The following is a 13,205-nucleotide window of genomic DNA, read 5'->3' on the forward strand; positions in this document are numbered from 1 at the left end:
TGATCCGATGAGAAAAATGCTGTCTTGTGAAGAATTACAAACTGTTATAAATGTTTCAAATAAATGTAACATTTATTTGCATTCAACGAAGGCCACTCAAAGATCGATCATAAAAAAATTAAACAATACGAAAAGACTTTAATATTTTAATGAACATAAAGAACATTTTTTATTATTAACATCTTACTTTTCAGAATGGGTATCCTTTAAAGTTAGCTAATAATTAATAATTAAAATTTAGAGTATGCGCCAATTATATCGAAGAAATGATTTTAAAAAAGGAGGCAAAAATTTTTCATCTACTCTGCTATATTATATAATTAAGAAAGTTGGTCGAAAAGGGAAAAGCATTAATATAATATTGTCAGTAAATTATGTCTGTATTTTAGAAAATAATACACAAGGAGAAAATAATTATAGATAATACTAAGCTGAAAACGGATCACACAGATTAAGAAACGAGTCGCGCGGACAATTTTGAAGTTAGAACTACGAAAAATCGTTTCTTTAGAGAAGACTCATTTAAAGTTTACTCAATGCCAATAGTGCACGTCCTTTTTAAATATACCTAAGTTTACTTAGGTTCTGGGGATTTATTCCTATGATTTTTATTGTAATGGTTGTAGGCGTTGAGAGCTTTTGAAGATGTTTTTGCAGGAGAAGTTGGAGAAATAGGGCCATGAATACTTTCATATAATTCGCGGGCTTCGTCCGCCGCTGACCGTTCGTGATCTTTAGAAGTAGATCCGTCAAAATTCTTAAATATATCAAAGGCTTCATCCGCTGCTGATCGTTCGTGAGGTTTAAAAATCGTCTTATCATAATGGTGAAATATCTCGCGGGCCTCATCCGCAGCTGTCCATTCGCGCGCTGTAAGAAAAATATTATTTCAGGACTAGTTTCAGTTATTATAATAAGACTCCGAAAAAAAAGTTTCGAGTGATACTATAATGATATGACTAATAGGAAATCAGATCCATTTGTTTGAAATTGAAAATAACAGCAAGAAGTTATTATATAAAAACAGCTGAACATATGTAATTTTTAGAGTGTGAGGAGTGGGTGGATAATTACAGTAACTTCTTCCTTCAGGTTCATGAAGTACTACACCAGCTATTGGAGTCGGAGGTGGTATGGATTCTGGATGTGGATGATATTGTCGATAATTATACCTCTTGGTTAAAGGAGGCCCATAAGGCTTATGTGTATCAGGAATTTTAAGTGGGAGGGAACGGTTTGTACTCCACATTGGGGTACCAAATTTAGGTGTAGGAGGAAGGTTATCGCCGACAAGTGGAGGACCAAACCTCGGTGTAGAAGGATAGTATCCTTCAGAATTATAGGCCTGTCCAGTAGGAAATGTAATTAGGCCACTAATATCGTCAAGTCTTTGAGGGCTTCTTCTTTTATCCCTGGTGTTCCTACTAGACGATGTTTCTGTGAAAATAAAAGAGAGATTTGCAAATTCGCAATGTTAAAAATGTATTTAAATATATTAAAAGCGTGATGAATAAAATAGCTTAAGCGATTCTATCGTGATTAGTCATCTATATGAATTCTCGTGAATTAAATTTTACAGAAAATATGTGAACACTGAAAGCTAACTAGCAAATACTATTTTTGATCAGAGAAATATTCTGGTACACATAATCTTAATATATAATCTGAATGATCTAAATTTTGATGTTTTGTATATAGGGGTACGAAGTTTAGGTTTAGGGGCAGGGTATTCGATAACTGATTTATTATATACCTACCACTACTAGAAGGTCGAGAAGGAACTCTCTTTCCCGCCGTGGAGTCCATACTTGACGATATTCCTGTGAAAACATAAAAGAAATTTGTAAATTTGTGATGTAAACAATATATTTGAACCTATTAAAAGCGCGATGAATAAAATAGCTTAAGCGACTTTATCGTGATCTGTCATTTATATAAATTCTCGTAAATTAAACTTTACAGAAAATATGTAAACACTGAAAGCTGACTATCAAATACTATATTTGATCGGAAAAATATGCTGGTACACATAATCTTAATATATAATACAAACCGTCTAGATTTTAACTTTTTGTATATGAGGGTACCAAATTAAGAATTAGAGGCAGGGTATTCGCCATGTGAATTACCATATCTCGATGGAAAATTAGAGTATACATCAGAATGTCCAGAATTTTCAGGAGCATAATTAGTCAGTTCACTACCGTCATGTTGTGGAGGGTCTTTCCTTTTATCCCGGAAGTCCATACCTGACGATATTTCTGTGGAAAACAGAAGATTTTTGTAAATTTGCAATGTAAAAAATATATTTCAAATTATTAAAAGCATAAAGATGAAAATAACTTAAGCGACTCTCTCGTGGCTGAATATTTATGGAAATTCTCGCAAATTAAACTCTACGGATAATATCTTAACATTGAAATCTGGGAAGCAAATACTGCATTTGAACTAAAAAATGTGCTGGCACACATAATCTTGGTATATGATCCAAATAGTCAGCTTTTAACGATGGATCGAAATTTGTCTAGTATTGAAAGAAGAAGAAGTATTATTATACCTACCAATATAGTTGAAGAAAAGTATAAAGATGATGACGCGAGAAATGAAGAGGGACCCCATTTTTGGTATAGAATGAACAGATCCTTTTAGAATTTCGTAAAGTGTAACTGATCAATTTTTTCGAATTTATTCGCTATTATATATACTAGTTGTTAAATGTACATAGTATAAATAATGGTATTTACACTTTGTAAGTTGACGTGTATTTTCCTTGAAATTATTTACAATATTCTAGGATAATACATACGGAAACATGTGATAAACGGTTAACTGAAGCCTTGATGCAAATTTATATTTCGGATCTTGCTTCTACAAATACTCCCGATACCTCTTCATTTTGAGCAGTTGAAACTAGTGTTTTCGAAATGCGAGATTTAGCAATATCATATATTTGTAGAATGGAGTGAAAAATAGATTCAGATATTTATGCTCCTTGAAGTCACTTTTAAAAGTGGGTCATTTGAGTTTATTGGAATATGAAAAAATGTGTTCCTGAAGATAAGAAAGACAGATTTTCAGCATTATAACCAACGCCATAACTTGCTTATTAGAATGATGAACAATTATCTGTACTATTCATCATTAGTTAAGTTGTCCCACATCGTAAATTACTATTCTCATTAATACAGTCAAACGGGGTAATTCGCACAAATTTCGTACCCCTAAATTCCTTACTTGATAGGATACATTACTCAAAACTGTTCTAAAACTCTGGAATCTGTTCAAGCCTTAAATGGTTCTAGATTATGCTTAAAACCACCCACCTTAAGTAATGTACATGTCAATTTAGGAATGTCTGAATTTTCCTCATATCTTCGAAATTGACCCATTTGACGGTACTTCTCTAAAAAATAGGTATATCAGGAAAACTTCGAAAGAATTGTCGCAACTTTATTTAAATACCGATTGGGCAATCTAAAGAACTCGAAGGAAAGAATGTTGCTAAATTCACACACATAAAATTAAGAATTCGTCGTTTCAGCTGAAGGGCAGTGCTAAAGAATGTCACATTTGTGTGCATAATAAAACTGACAAAAATTTAAGATTTCTAAATGTAACATTTTAATATTTAACTAAAGCCAGACATATTCAGCAGAATTAAAATTTGTATTTTACATGAGAAGATATAAATATCAATCAAAAAATGCATTGTTACAAGAGGTGAAAAGTCAGAATTTTTCAAATTTTCATTGAAATATTAAAATTAAAATAAATATTGTTGAAAACCAAAACTTACCCAATTAGGGTAATTTTTGCTTAATAATCAATAAACAGACCTCTTTTTCAGTTTTTGATCCAGTGATATGAAAAACTTCACTTAAAATTGACATTTGATGTTTTCGATATTTTGAGGTTTGGTATTTGATTACGATTTAGTTGAAGTTATTGCTCGTTATTTAAAAGCACGTAAAATTTTAAAGTACTTGATTAGCTTAATTTTCTTTACGAAAAAATTTAATAAATTTCGAAACTAATGATTAAAGTTTTCAGTTAATGAATTATGTGAGTAAAGTTACTTATTAAAACCTAACATTTGTAAAGGCTCGATATTTGTACATTTTCGAGGCCTAAAAATACTAAACATATTGAACCATTTATTTACCATTTAATCTGTAAGTTTACATTTTCAGTAGAAATAATTAACTTTCAACCAAGAAAAAGAGAATTTTCAACAAAATAGTTCCATTATCAACCAAACTGATGAATCTTAAATAAAAAAATGTATTTTGATCAAAAATTGTAGCAGTTGATATTTCTAGCAAAAATTATTTCAATTTGTGATACAAAAATGTAAACCAAAAAATACAATTTTTCAACAAATTATTTAAATTCTCAACCAAAACAGGATCATTTTCAAATCAAAAGGATGATATTTTAATAAAAGAATTAAGTTTCTGACCAAAAAATATTTTTCAGTCAATATAAAAAACTTCCAAAACTGAGATTTAAAGCCAAAACATTGATTATTTTCGCAAATACGTTTAATTTGCAACCCAAAAAGATGCAGCTTTCACACAAATAACTGAATTTTCAGCCTAAAAGGATGAGTTTTTAACAAAGTAAGTAAATTTTCCACTACGAAAAAAAAATTTACCAGCAAAAATGGAATAGCTACATTTTAAGTCAGAATATTCATTTTTAATGAAAAGAAAACTAATTTTCAACAAAATAGTTACATTTATCGAAAAAGAAATCAATGTATAAATATTCCAAAACGAAGATTAAATATCTACCAAAAAAGATGAATTCCTGACAAAAGTAGAATATTTCAATTTTCAGTTAAGAAATTTAGAACATCAAAAAATCAAAAAAATAGTTCAATTCTAAACAAATAAAATGAATTTTCATCAATGTAGATTTCACTTTTAACTAAGTAGTAGCATTTTAAACTAAAAAGGGTTTCTTAATCGCTATTCATAAATAGCGAAGATCTTTAAAATTTAATCAAATCTTCATATTAGGAGAAACATACAGGTTTCAGCGAAAAACTGACAGAATGGTTCAAGAAAGAACTGATTAAAATTTTTTTCTGTCTGTTTCTGTCTTGATTAAATAAACTGTTACATTATACATCTTTAATTTTTTTCATTTTCATCATGCACATGAATGTAAAATTTTTCTTATTCTTAAACTTTAAAAATAATCTCTATAACCTTTATAAACTTTAAAATAAAAATTTTGATGTAACAATAAAGTAATACAATATATTTATGTGGCAAATATCAATAAAACAAAATGACTTAGGATTACAAGTGGATTGCGCCAAGTGTTATGGATTACCATTTCGGATAACCGAGCGTTTAATCTAAAATAAAAAAGTTAATAACCATTTTGATTATAGAAAGAAACAAATTTTTGTAAAGCCTCTATTTTTCTATTTCATTTCATAAAATGTTTACATTTTTAGATGTGCAAATAAAGTCATTGCGCTTGGTAGAAGCTCCGCTCTAAGAACTTGTGAGGAAATGAAAAAAGTTGTATCATTCTATTGAATCTATTGGAACGTTCTTGCTATAATAAAGAAACTTCAGTCAATCATATTCAACGTTTTCAAATCATATAAGATTTTCTGTAAAATCTATTACAAAATGCTGTAAAATTAACCGCTTTTTTCTAAACAAAGGGGAATTAGTGCGTGTGTAGCGCGCACTAAGTTTTAGTTTGCTATAGATTATATCAGACATGTGTAATTTTTTGGTGACCTCGAACATGCTGTAAAAGTAGGTTTTTTATTTTGTTTTGAATTCAGTAATATATAATTACTTAAGGCAAAATGACACGCAATTAGATAATCCATTATTTCAACTTTTTAGTGTTCATAACCATTTTATTTCTTAACAGTCTAAATAAATACCAGCAGGATTTTTTAAATATAGTCTGTCTTTTTAATATTTTTTTCTACTATGTTTAATGTATGGTCACGTTTTGTTTGGAATCGTATAATTTTAAATAAAAATTTGAGATAAATAGAAAAAAAATTAATTTGTGTAAGCAATTGAAATTATTATCTAAAGCCCAAATAATTAAAAAAATAAGAAATCTAAATTTAGACGAACTCTGAATTACGTATCAAGCGTTCAAAGTATCCTAAACTTGTTTGCTTATAGGAAGAATTATAAAAATCTAGAAAGATAGATTGTCAATTAAAAAAAAGATTACACTACTTTTTCATGAAAGGAGGCTTTGTAAAGATTGAAATTATCTAATTTCGACATATGTAGACATGAATCAACTTCAGTAGTGAGTGTGTCTGTTTGTTTGTGCGTGTCAACAACACTCTTTTTATGATAACTAGAAATCAAGTTTAGCTAGGTTTATGAAATTTAAAGAGATTGTGGTCTTAAATAAAGCCTATTTATTAAATTTAGAGCCGGATCCGGTAAAAATAGATTTTTTTCATTTGTATATTTTGCTCAAAAATCGTTTTACTTATATTTTTGTTACAATTTTTATGGTATTAAGAAAAACTAAATTATTTACGTAGACTCTGATGAAATACATCATTTTTAACAAACAAATTTGCGGTTGATTTATTAAACAACATGCAAATGACAAAAATGATTTTAAAATTTCGAAATTTTCAAGAAATTTTATGACAGTATGATCAATAATATTAAACCCCATTAATTGATTTTTTTCAAACACAGTGTTGTATTTAGTTAATATATTTTTATAGAATTTCCATGGCTTTCTCCATACAAACATTTGCAAAAATTTCTTTTTACAACCCATCAAACTGATTTTTCAATCCAAAATCCATTTTCCATCGCCGTAACTTAATACATTTTTTGAATAAATAATCATCTGTAAATTATATGTAACAGAAGAACCATTTTAAAATCTTTTAAATACTCAGAAATCGTCTACAATGTTGCAGAAAGTTTTTGGATTTGTCTAAGAGTACACTAGAGTGCTTAAGAATGTTTTACAATATTTATCAGTGCTCTATATTATTCACGTTCAAACATCTTGAAGTGATTTAAGCACGTATTTATTAATTGAGAAAATGTAAATATTATTCATTTTACTGGTTAAGAATTTATTGCTTTTAAAAATTCGTAAAGCAGATGAAGGGTCTGCGGTCTAAACCTGTTAACTGCTTTTAGCGTCTTATGGGAAATCCGTGCTTTTTCTCACAATGTAGCAGTTTATTCGTAGAATAGGCCAGTGAGACACATGTCAGTGTGTTTGCAGTTAAGTGCATGTGTGCGTCGAAAGTTTTTTATGACTACCTTCACGTCATCTTCGATGTTGTAGTCTATGGGTCGCTGTAAAGATGACGGTGAACGACACGTCTCGATTAATAAGACTCTGATAATTTTTTCAGTAAACTATTTTAAATGTTTGCAAGCATATCTATGTTCGGTTTGCGATTCCAAACACTTTAACATTTAAAACTCACCCACAGCTTAAAAAACAACGCAGATATGCCAGCCCGAAAAAAACAATGAAAAACCAGCGGTAGAACACAGCAGATAACTTATTTACACCGCTAGACCCCTTGTAGATAATATCTCAATATCTTTTAATTGTCATATAACGTTAAGTTTTTATTCAAATGTTATACAATGATCGTTTATTATTTTTCCTTAGTAAATGAACAACAAATTTTTTACAGTTTATAAAATATTGAAAACTGCAAAAATAACAATGATTTTACTTCACCGTGTAAAAATTCTGAAATGTCAGTTAACAGGTTTAGATCGTTAATCCTTTATATTTACTCATATGATTCATATGTTAATGTCACTAGACATGTAAGCGTTAACATTTTCTTAGAATAATAAGATGACGTATTATAACTTAATAATAATAGGCTTTTAGTTATTATTATTTGATTCTTGTAGAAAATGTGGGCTATTTTCAAATGTATTAAATTACAAACTAGTTGTGAATTCGATCTCGGATTTTTTTACATTCTGTCTTCATTATGATTAATTAGCAAATGTATTTGCTTCCTTATAGAGGAGGTCAAAATAAAATATCTTTTTTTTTACATGGACATTAAAATATGTTAATGAAACCAAATTTCTACCTGAAACAGATCTTTCAAATTATATAAATGGCCATGACTTCCATACTCTTAAAAAAAATTAATTAATACTATAAGTCAATTGATTTGTCTCGAATTCATGTATATTTTTTGTCCTTACATCAATTTTTAATTATGTTAATAAAAAATGTTGAACTATAAAAAACCAATTTTTTCAAATAAGGCGCTAAAAATCCAATAAATATTTTTTGAAATCCTTTCTCCAGTTTTTTAGATATTATTTGTCAAAACAAGCCTTCGAAATTGCATCAATTGATCTGAAACTGTCTTCAAGTATCGTATTCACAAGAAAGTGTGGCATCAAAATCACGTCTATACTCACATGCATCAAGGCGATTGCTTAGAACATTCTTTTACACATTTTTAAATTAAATAACGTTTAATTAAATAAAGTTTAATTTTTTGGAAATTGTTACCATTGCAAAGCTTTCTCCATGAGGAATCAAAAGTATATTAGTTTCAAAAATGTATAAAGATATATAAAAAAAGCTATGAAAACCTAAAAAGATTTTTTTGGTAATATAATATCGCCTAATTCTCATAATTAAATTCTGCTCACATTTGTAGCTTAATCTCTTATCGAGTGAATGCTGCTACAGACTTTTCATTGAGAGGGTAAGAATATCATTATCATATGATTATCATATCATTATTATTATTATCATAGCCAGGTAAGTCTGCAAAAAATGCCTCCAAAAGGTATCAAAGGTTGAGTTAGCCATCTAAAAGCAAACGATATTCCATTTTCTTTTTTTTCTCTGTTTTTATCGTTGAAAAAAATCTGAAATAAAAATAAAAACACTTCTTTAAATCATTCTCAACGAGCATGATTTTTTCAATTTAATTCAATTCGTGGAGCTATTATTTTTAAAATATTTTGGGAGTTTCATTTATTTTTCTGATTAAGTTTTAAATTTATTGAAAATGTATGCTTCTTGAATATCATCATTCATCAGAGTTACACTTTTTGTTTTTGTGAATAAACTGCTCGAAATTTCTGCCAATCTAATGATTATCGACAAATAGAAATCATAAGCTAAATAGTAAATTATTGTACGAAATTGTCGGTATTATCAGCGAGAATACTATTGAAAATCACTGTTGACTTCTAACTGTGATTACTCTTTCCCAAATTAAACGAGAAAAAAAACGGTTAAAAAGCTTATTGAATTGTACGTCTAACGATCCCTAACAGAGATATTTTATGGTCTTTTAAAAAGAATACACCACGTTGAAAGTTTTTTAGATTAATGCAAGAAGTTCTCGAATTTTTGTACCTCGACTTCAACTTGTTGCATGACCTAGGAAAGTCGTAGAAAAAATCTAAAATTCATATCACACGCTCCGTAAGGTCTTGTTTCTAATTTAAGACAATAAAACTAAAAAAATCTTCACGGGTTCTCGAGATACGTCTAAAAATATCCAAGTCTCAAATTTCAAGTTTTAGTCGGCGATTACTGCTGTCAACCGCGAAAACGGTGATCGCCGACATTCTCAGATTTTTTCTGATAAATATATTTATATATTTGTTTATATATTTGTTGTTCATCTTTAAATTTATAGAAAACCTTTTAACATTTTTCGTAGTTTCATCCGGTATCGCGTCAATGGCAAATGTATAAAAATAATATATTATAATAATATATTCAAAATATAACTATACTAAAAAACATTAAAAATTGTATCGTACTTTACTATACACATTAAATATTAAATATAAATTATTAAATATATTAATTAATAAATATAAATATGGGAACCGTTAGAGTTCAAGAATATTGGCTGTGGATAAAATTTAAGAATTTTTATTCATGTATATTTGAATCAATCAAATATTAATTTTAGAAATTAAAAATACATATTTTTACATTATTAATCTATAATTGAATTGATCAAGCCCAACAACTTCAGAATACTTATTTTTATAAAACGGAGACTACTTTCCAAATCTTCATTCGCCACATTGCATTAGCAAATTAAATTTGAAAATTCTATTAACAGATTCGGATTCAGCAACCACAAAAACTTAAGAATATTTATTTCCATAATGAAAATCGGATCTCTAATTCCGATGCTAAAAAATGACTGATGAGCTTTTCAAAAAATGGTATTCAACAGGACGAAAGAAATATTTTTACGCCCAAGTACCGTATACGGAGAAAACCATATACAAGATACAGAGAGTTCCTTTAAACTGATTTACTACTAGCTAACCCGACGAAAAACCCCAGATAAGAGGAAATTTGAATCATGAAGCCTATATGTGTATATCCAGTGTAATAATGGTAGCAGATTTTTGTCGACATTTGTACTGTTCTGGAGAGAACTAAAACTATCCTGATGATTTATGCGTTGATTAAGATTCCTAGCTACAGGAGAGAATTTACTTCGGATGTCCGAAAACTATTTGTGAATTAGCAATTTCGAAAATTTATTTAGAAACAACTGTCTGCTAATACGGATTTTTCCGTAAGACTAATCTATCTATAGCTCTTCCAGAGCTAGTATTAGGGAAAATTCTATGATAATTGGTAATAAAAATAAAACGAAATAAACAGAAAATCTATTTTATTGAGAAAACTCAATACGTGTTTTCAACTTTGCTTGGATTGACAGCGCAGTTCATAACAGATCATTAAGAAATTTGACTGAGAGTCTTAAAACGCAAAACTTTATGAATTCTGTGACGAGATATGCTTGGCAATTTTGAAATTGTAAAAAATTTATTTTCAATCAAAATAAGAAGTTGAATTTTCATCTTTGTTAAGGGCCACACACAGACCTATCATATCGATTGGCATCACATTTTAACTAGACATGCGGGAAATTATTTTCTAGGTCTATTTTTCAAGAATTTATGATAATGTAAATGATTAAAAGAATACTAAAGATTTTATAACACAGAAAAGTTGTTTATTAATTTTTGTTCCCATCTACAGAAAATTATACTTCTTTCAACTGCTGCTTTCGAGGAATTTATTATAGCCTTATTTATTTGATAAACTATACTATTTCTATGTTTAAAAACAATTTGGTTTTCCTTCGTGCACAGCTACATCAGTAAAATCTATTGAAATGATTAAGGTAAAAATTTAAGTTTATGTGTGTGGTAATATTTTTCTGTGATTTTTATTCAGTGATAAAATTGAATTTTTAAATCTATTCTTAGCAGCTTAGCCAGCTCCACGTCTGGTAACTGGTCAACCTCCCATAACCTGAACATGTCTAAGTGGCAGTTAGCCGAATTTTATTAACCATTTCTGAAAAATTGTTAGGGTATTTAAAATTAATCAACATAACACATTATAAATAGAAAATATTTTTTTCTCATTATTTAGACAGTTTGGTGTGGCCCAGATCTGTCGCTGGTCAGCTTTCCAGAACATAAAAATGTCAGTGTGTTAATCAAACAAACTTTATTAACTTATTTCCAAATATTTTCAGGGTGACTAAAATTGCCTGAAATAAAAAATGAACTCTATACCATCCCAGAACGCGGATAAGGAACGTGGAACACAGGTTCGATTGATCATTGGAAGAGTAATCTTAATTCTGAAAATAAGTCGTCTAAAGGAAATAGTGGTGATTCTTCTAAAGCGTTCATAAACACTCAAGGAAGCAATTCTTGTTCCATTTCTAATAACCCAGAGAGTACTGAGAACCATTCAAAGACATGAAAAGATTCAAAGGATGTCTTTCAGATATCAAAATCACGTGGCATAGAGGTATATCCTAGGGACGTCTTTAGGATTTTTCCGGTGACTGCTGGAAACAGTAATTTTGTAAACTCATGTCTTGAATTATTGAAATTAGCTACTACCGAGCGAATGCAGATAGTCAAGAGAAAAAGTATATATTTTAATTGTTTGCAGCGAATTCGTAGAGTTAGTGAATGTCAATCTACTAATTGTCTGAAATGTAATTGTCCTCATTATACGTTATTGCACAATGATTGCAGAGGGCAATTAAATTCTGAAAAAGGCAAAAAGACGAGTAAAATGAATCAGCTTACGAACTTGCATATGTCTGATGTGCCGAAAGTCTTATTGTCCACAGCAATTGTAGCTTTTATGTACAACGAAGGCATAAGACATGCATGCATAATTGTTTTAAATAATGGGTCACAACCAAATCTCATCACTCGAAACTTAGCAAACTTCTAAATATTAAGAAGACTAAATTAATTGTATTATTAATTGTGCTTTTCCACACAACTTTCCTTCTTCATGCTTACATCAATAACAAGGAAGCTTTCAGCTTACCCTATAAATAAAAAAGTCCTGAAAATCCCAAAATATATCAAACTTTCAGATTTAAATTTTAATCACCCTGGCGAATGGTAAACATTGGTTGATGCTGAGGTGTTTTACGAATTGCTTGGATCAAGCAGGATTTCATTGGCAATACCATGAACGTCTTTACAAAGCTCCAGATTAGGATAAATCATGGTAGACAAAGTCAGCGTGGGAGGACATCAACAAACGCATTGGTTTCATATAGTAATAAAGCATCATCAATCTTGAGGAGAAACTTGAAAAATGTTGGGTGATCAAGGACTTTGGAGAGAAGCAAAGTTATTTTTAAGTAGGAAAAGCGTGCGAAAATCACTTCTTTGTCAATGTAAACTGAGAGGTACATGGTAACTACATTTAAGAGGGAAATAGAGGAGCTTGGGGCATCTCACGAAGTTCTAGGCCACATGTACCTAAGCAGAAGCTTAACCAACGAAGGCTACTACAGGCCGCATCAATCAGTAGTAAAATGATCTAATTTCACCACGAAATTGCGATTAGTTTATAACGCTTCATTGCCAACAACAACGGGAATTTTATGAAATAAAACTATGATGACAGGACCAATCATCCAATATGATATCTTCAACCAGATTCTGCGTTTTCATGAACACAGAATCGTATCGACTGCGGACATAGACAAAATGTTCTGCCAGTTCTGGTTCCACATCGAGGATAGGAAATATGAAAAGATACTCTAAAGATACGACTCTAGAGGATCAGTACAAAAAAAACTATCAGCTGAAGACAATAACTTATGGAACTTCCGCCTCTCCTTTCTTGTTATCTCGTTGCCTTAA

General features: G+C 29.8%; 1 protein-coding gene across 1 annotated transcript in view; it reads right to left on the bottom strand.

The window, feature by feature from the left end:
* Positions 1-460: 460 nt before the first annotated feature.
* LOC117169678 overlaps positions 461-13,205 on the bottom strand; it is a 30,005-nt gene continuing 17,260 nt past the window's right edge. The window contains exons 2-5 of the mRNA XM_033356162.1: positions 2,130-2,261; positions 1,758-1,820; positions 1,075-1,437; positions 461-870 (exon numbers count right to left, since the gene is read on the bottom strand). Coding sequence (XP_033212053.1) covers positions 575-870; positions 1,075-1,437; positions 1,758-1,820; positions 2,130-2,247 — 840 coding nt within the window. The 5' untranslated portion in view covers positions 2,248-2,261 and the 3' untranslated portion in view covers positions 461-574. The remainder of the gene's footprint in view (positions 871-1,074; positions 1,438-1,757; positions 1,821-2,129; positions 2,262-13,205) is intronic.

This window comes from Belonocnema kinseyi, chromosome 3 (genome assembly GCF_010883055.1).
Source record: "Belonocnema kinseyi isolate 2016_QV_RU_SX_M_011 chromosome 3, B_treatae_v1, whole genome shotgun sequence".
NCBI classification, from domain to species: Eukaryota; Metazoa; Arthropoda; class Insecta; order Hymenoptera; family Cynipidae; genus Belonocnema; species Belonocnema kinseyi.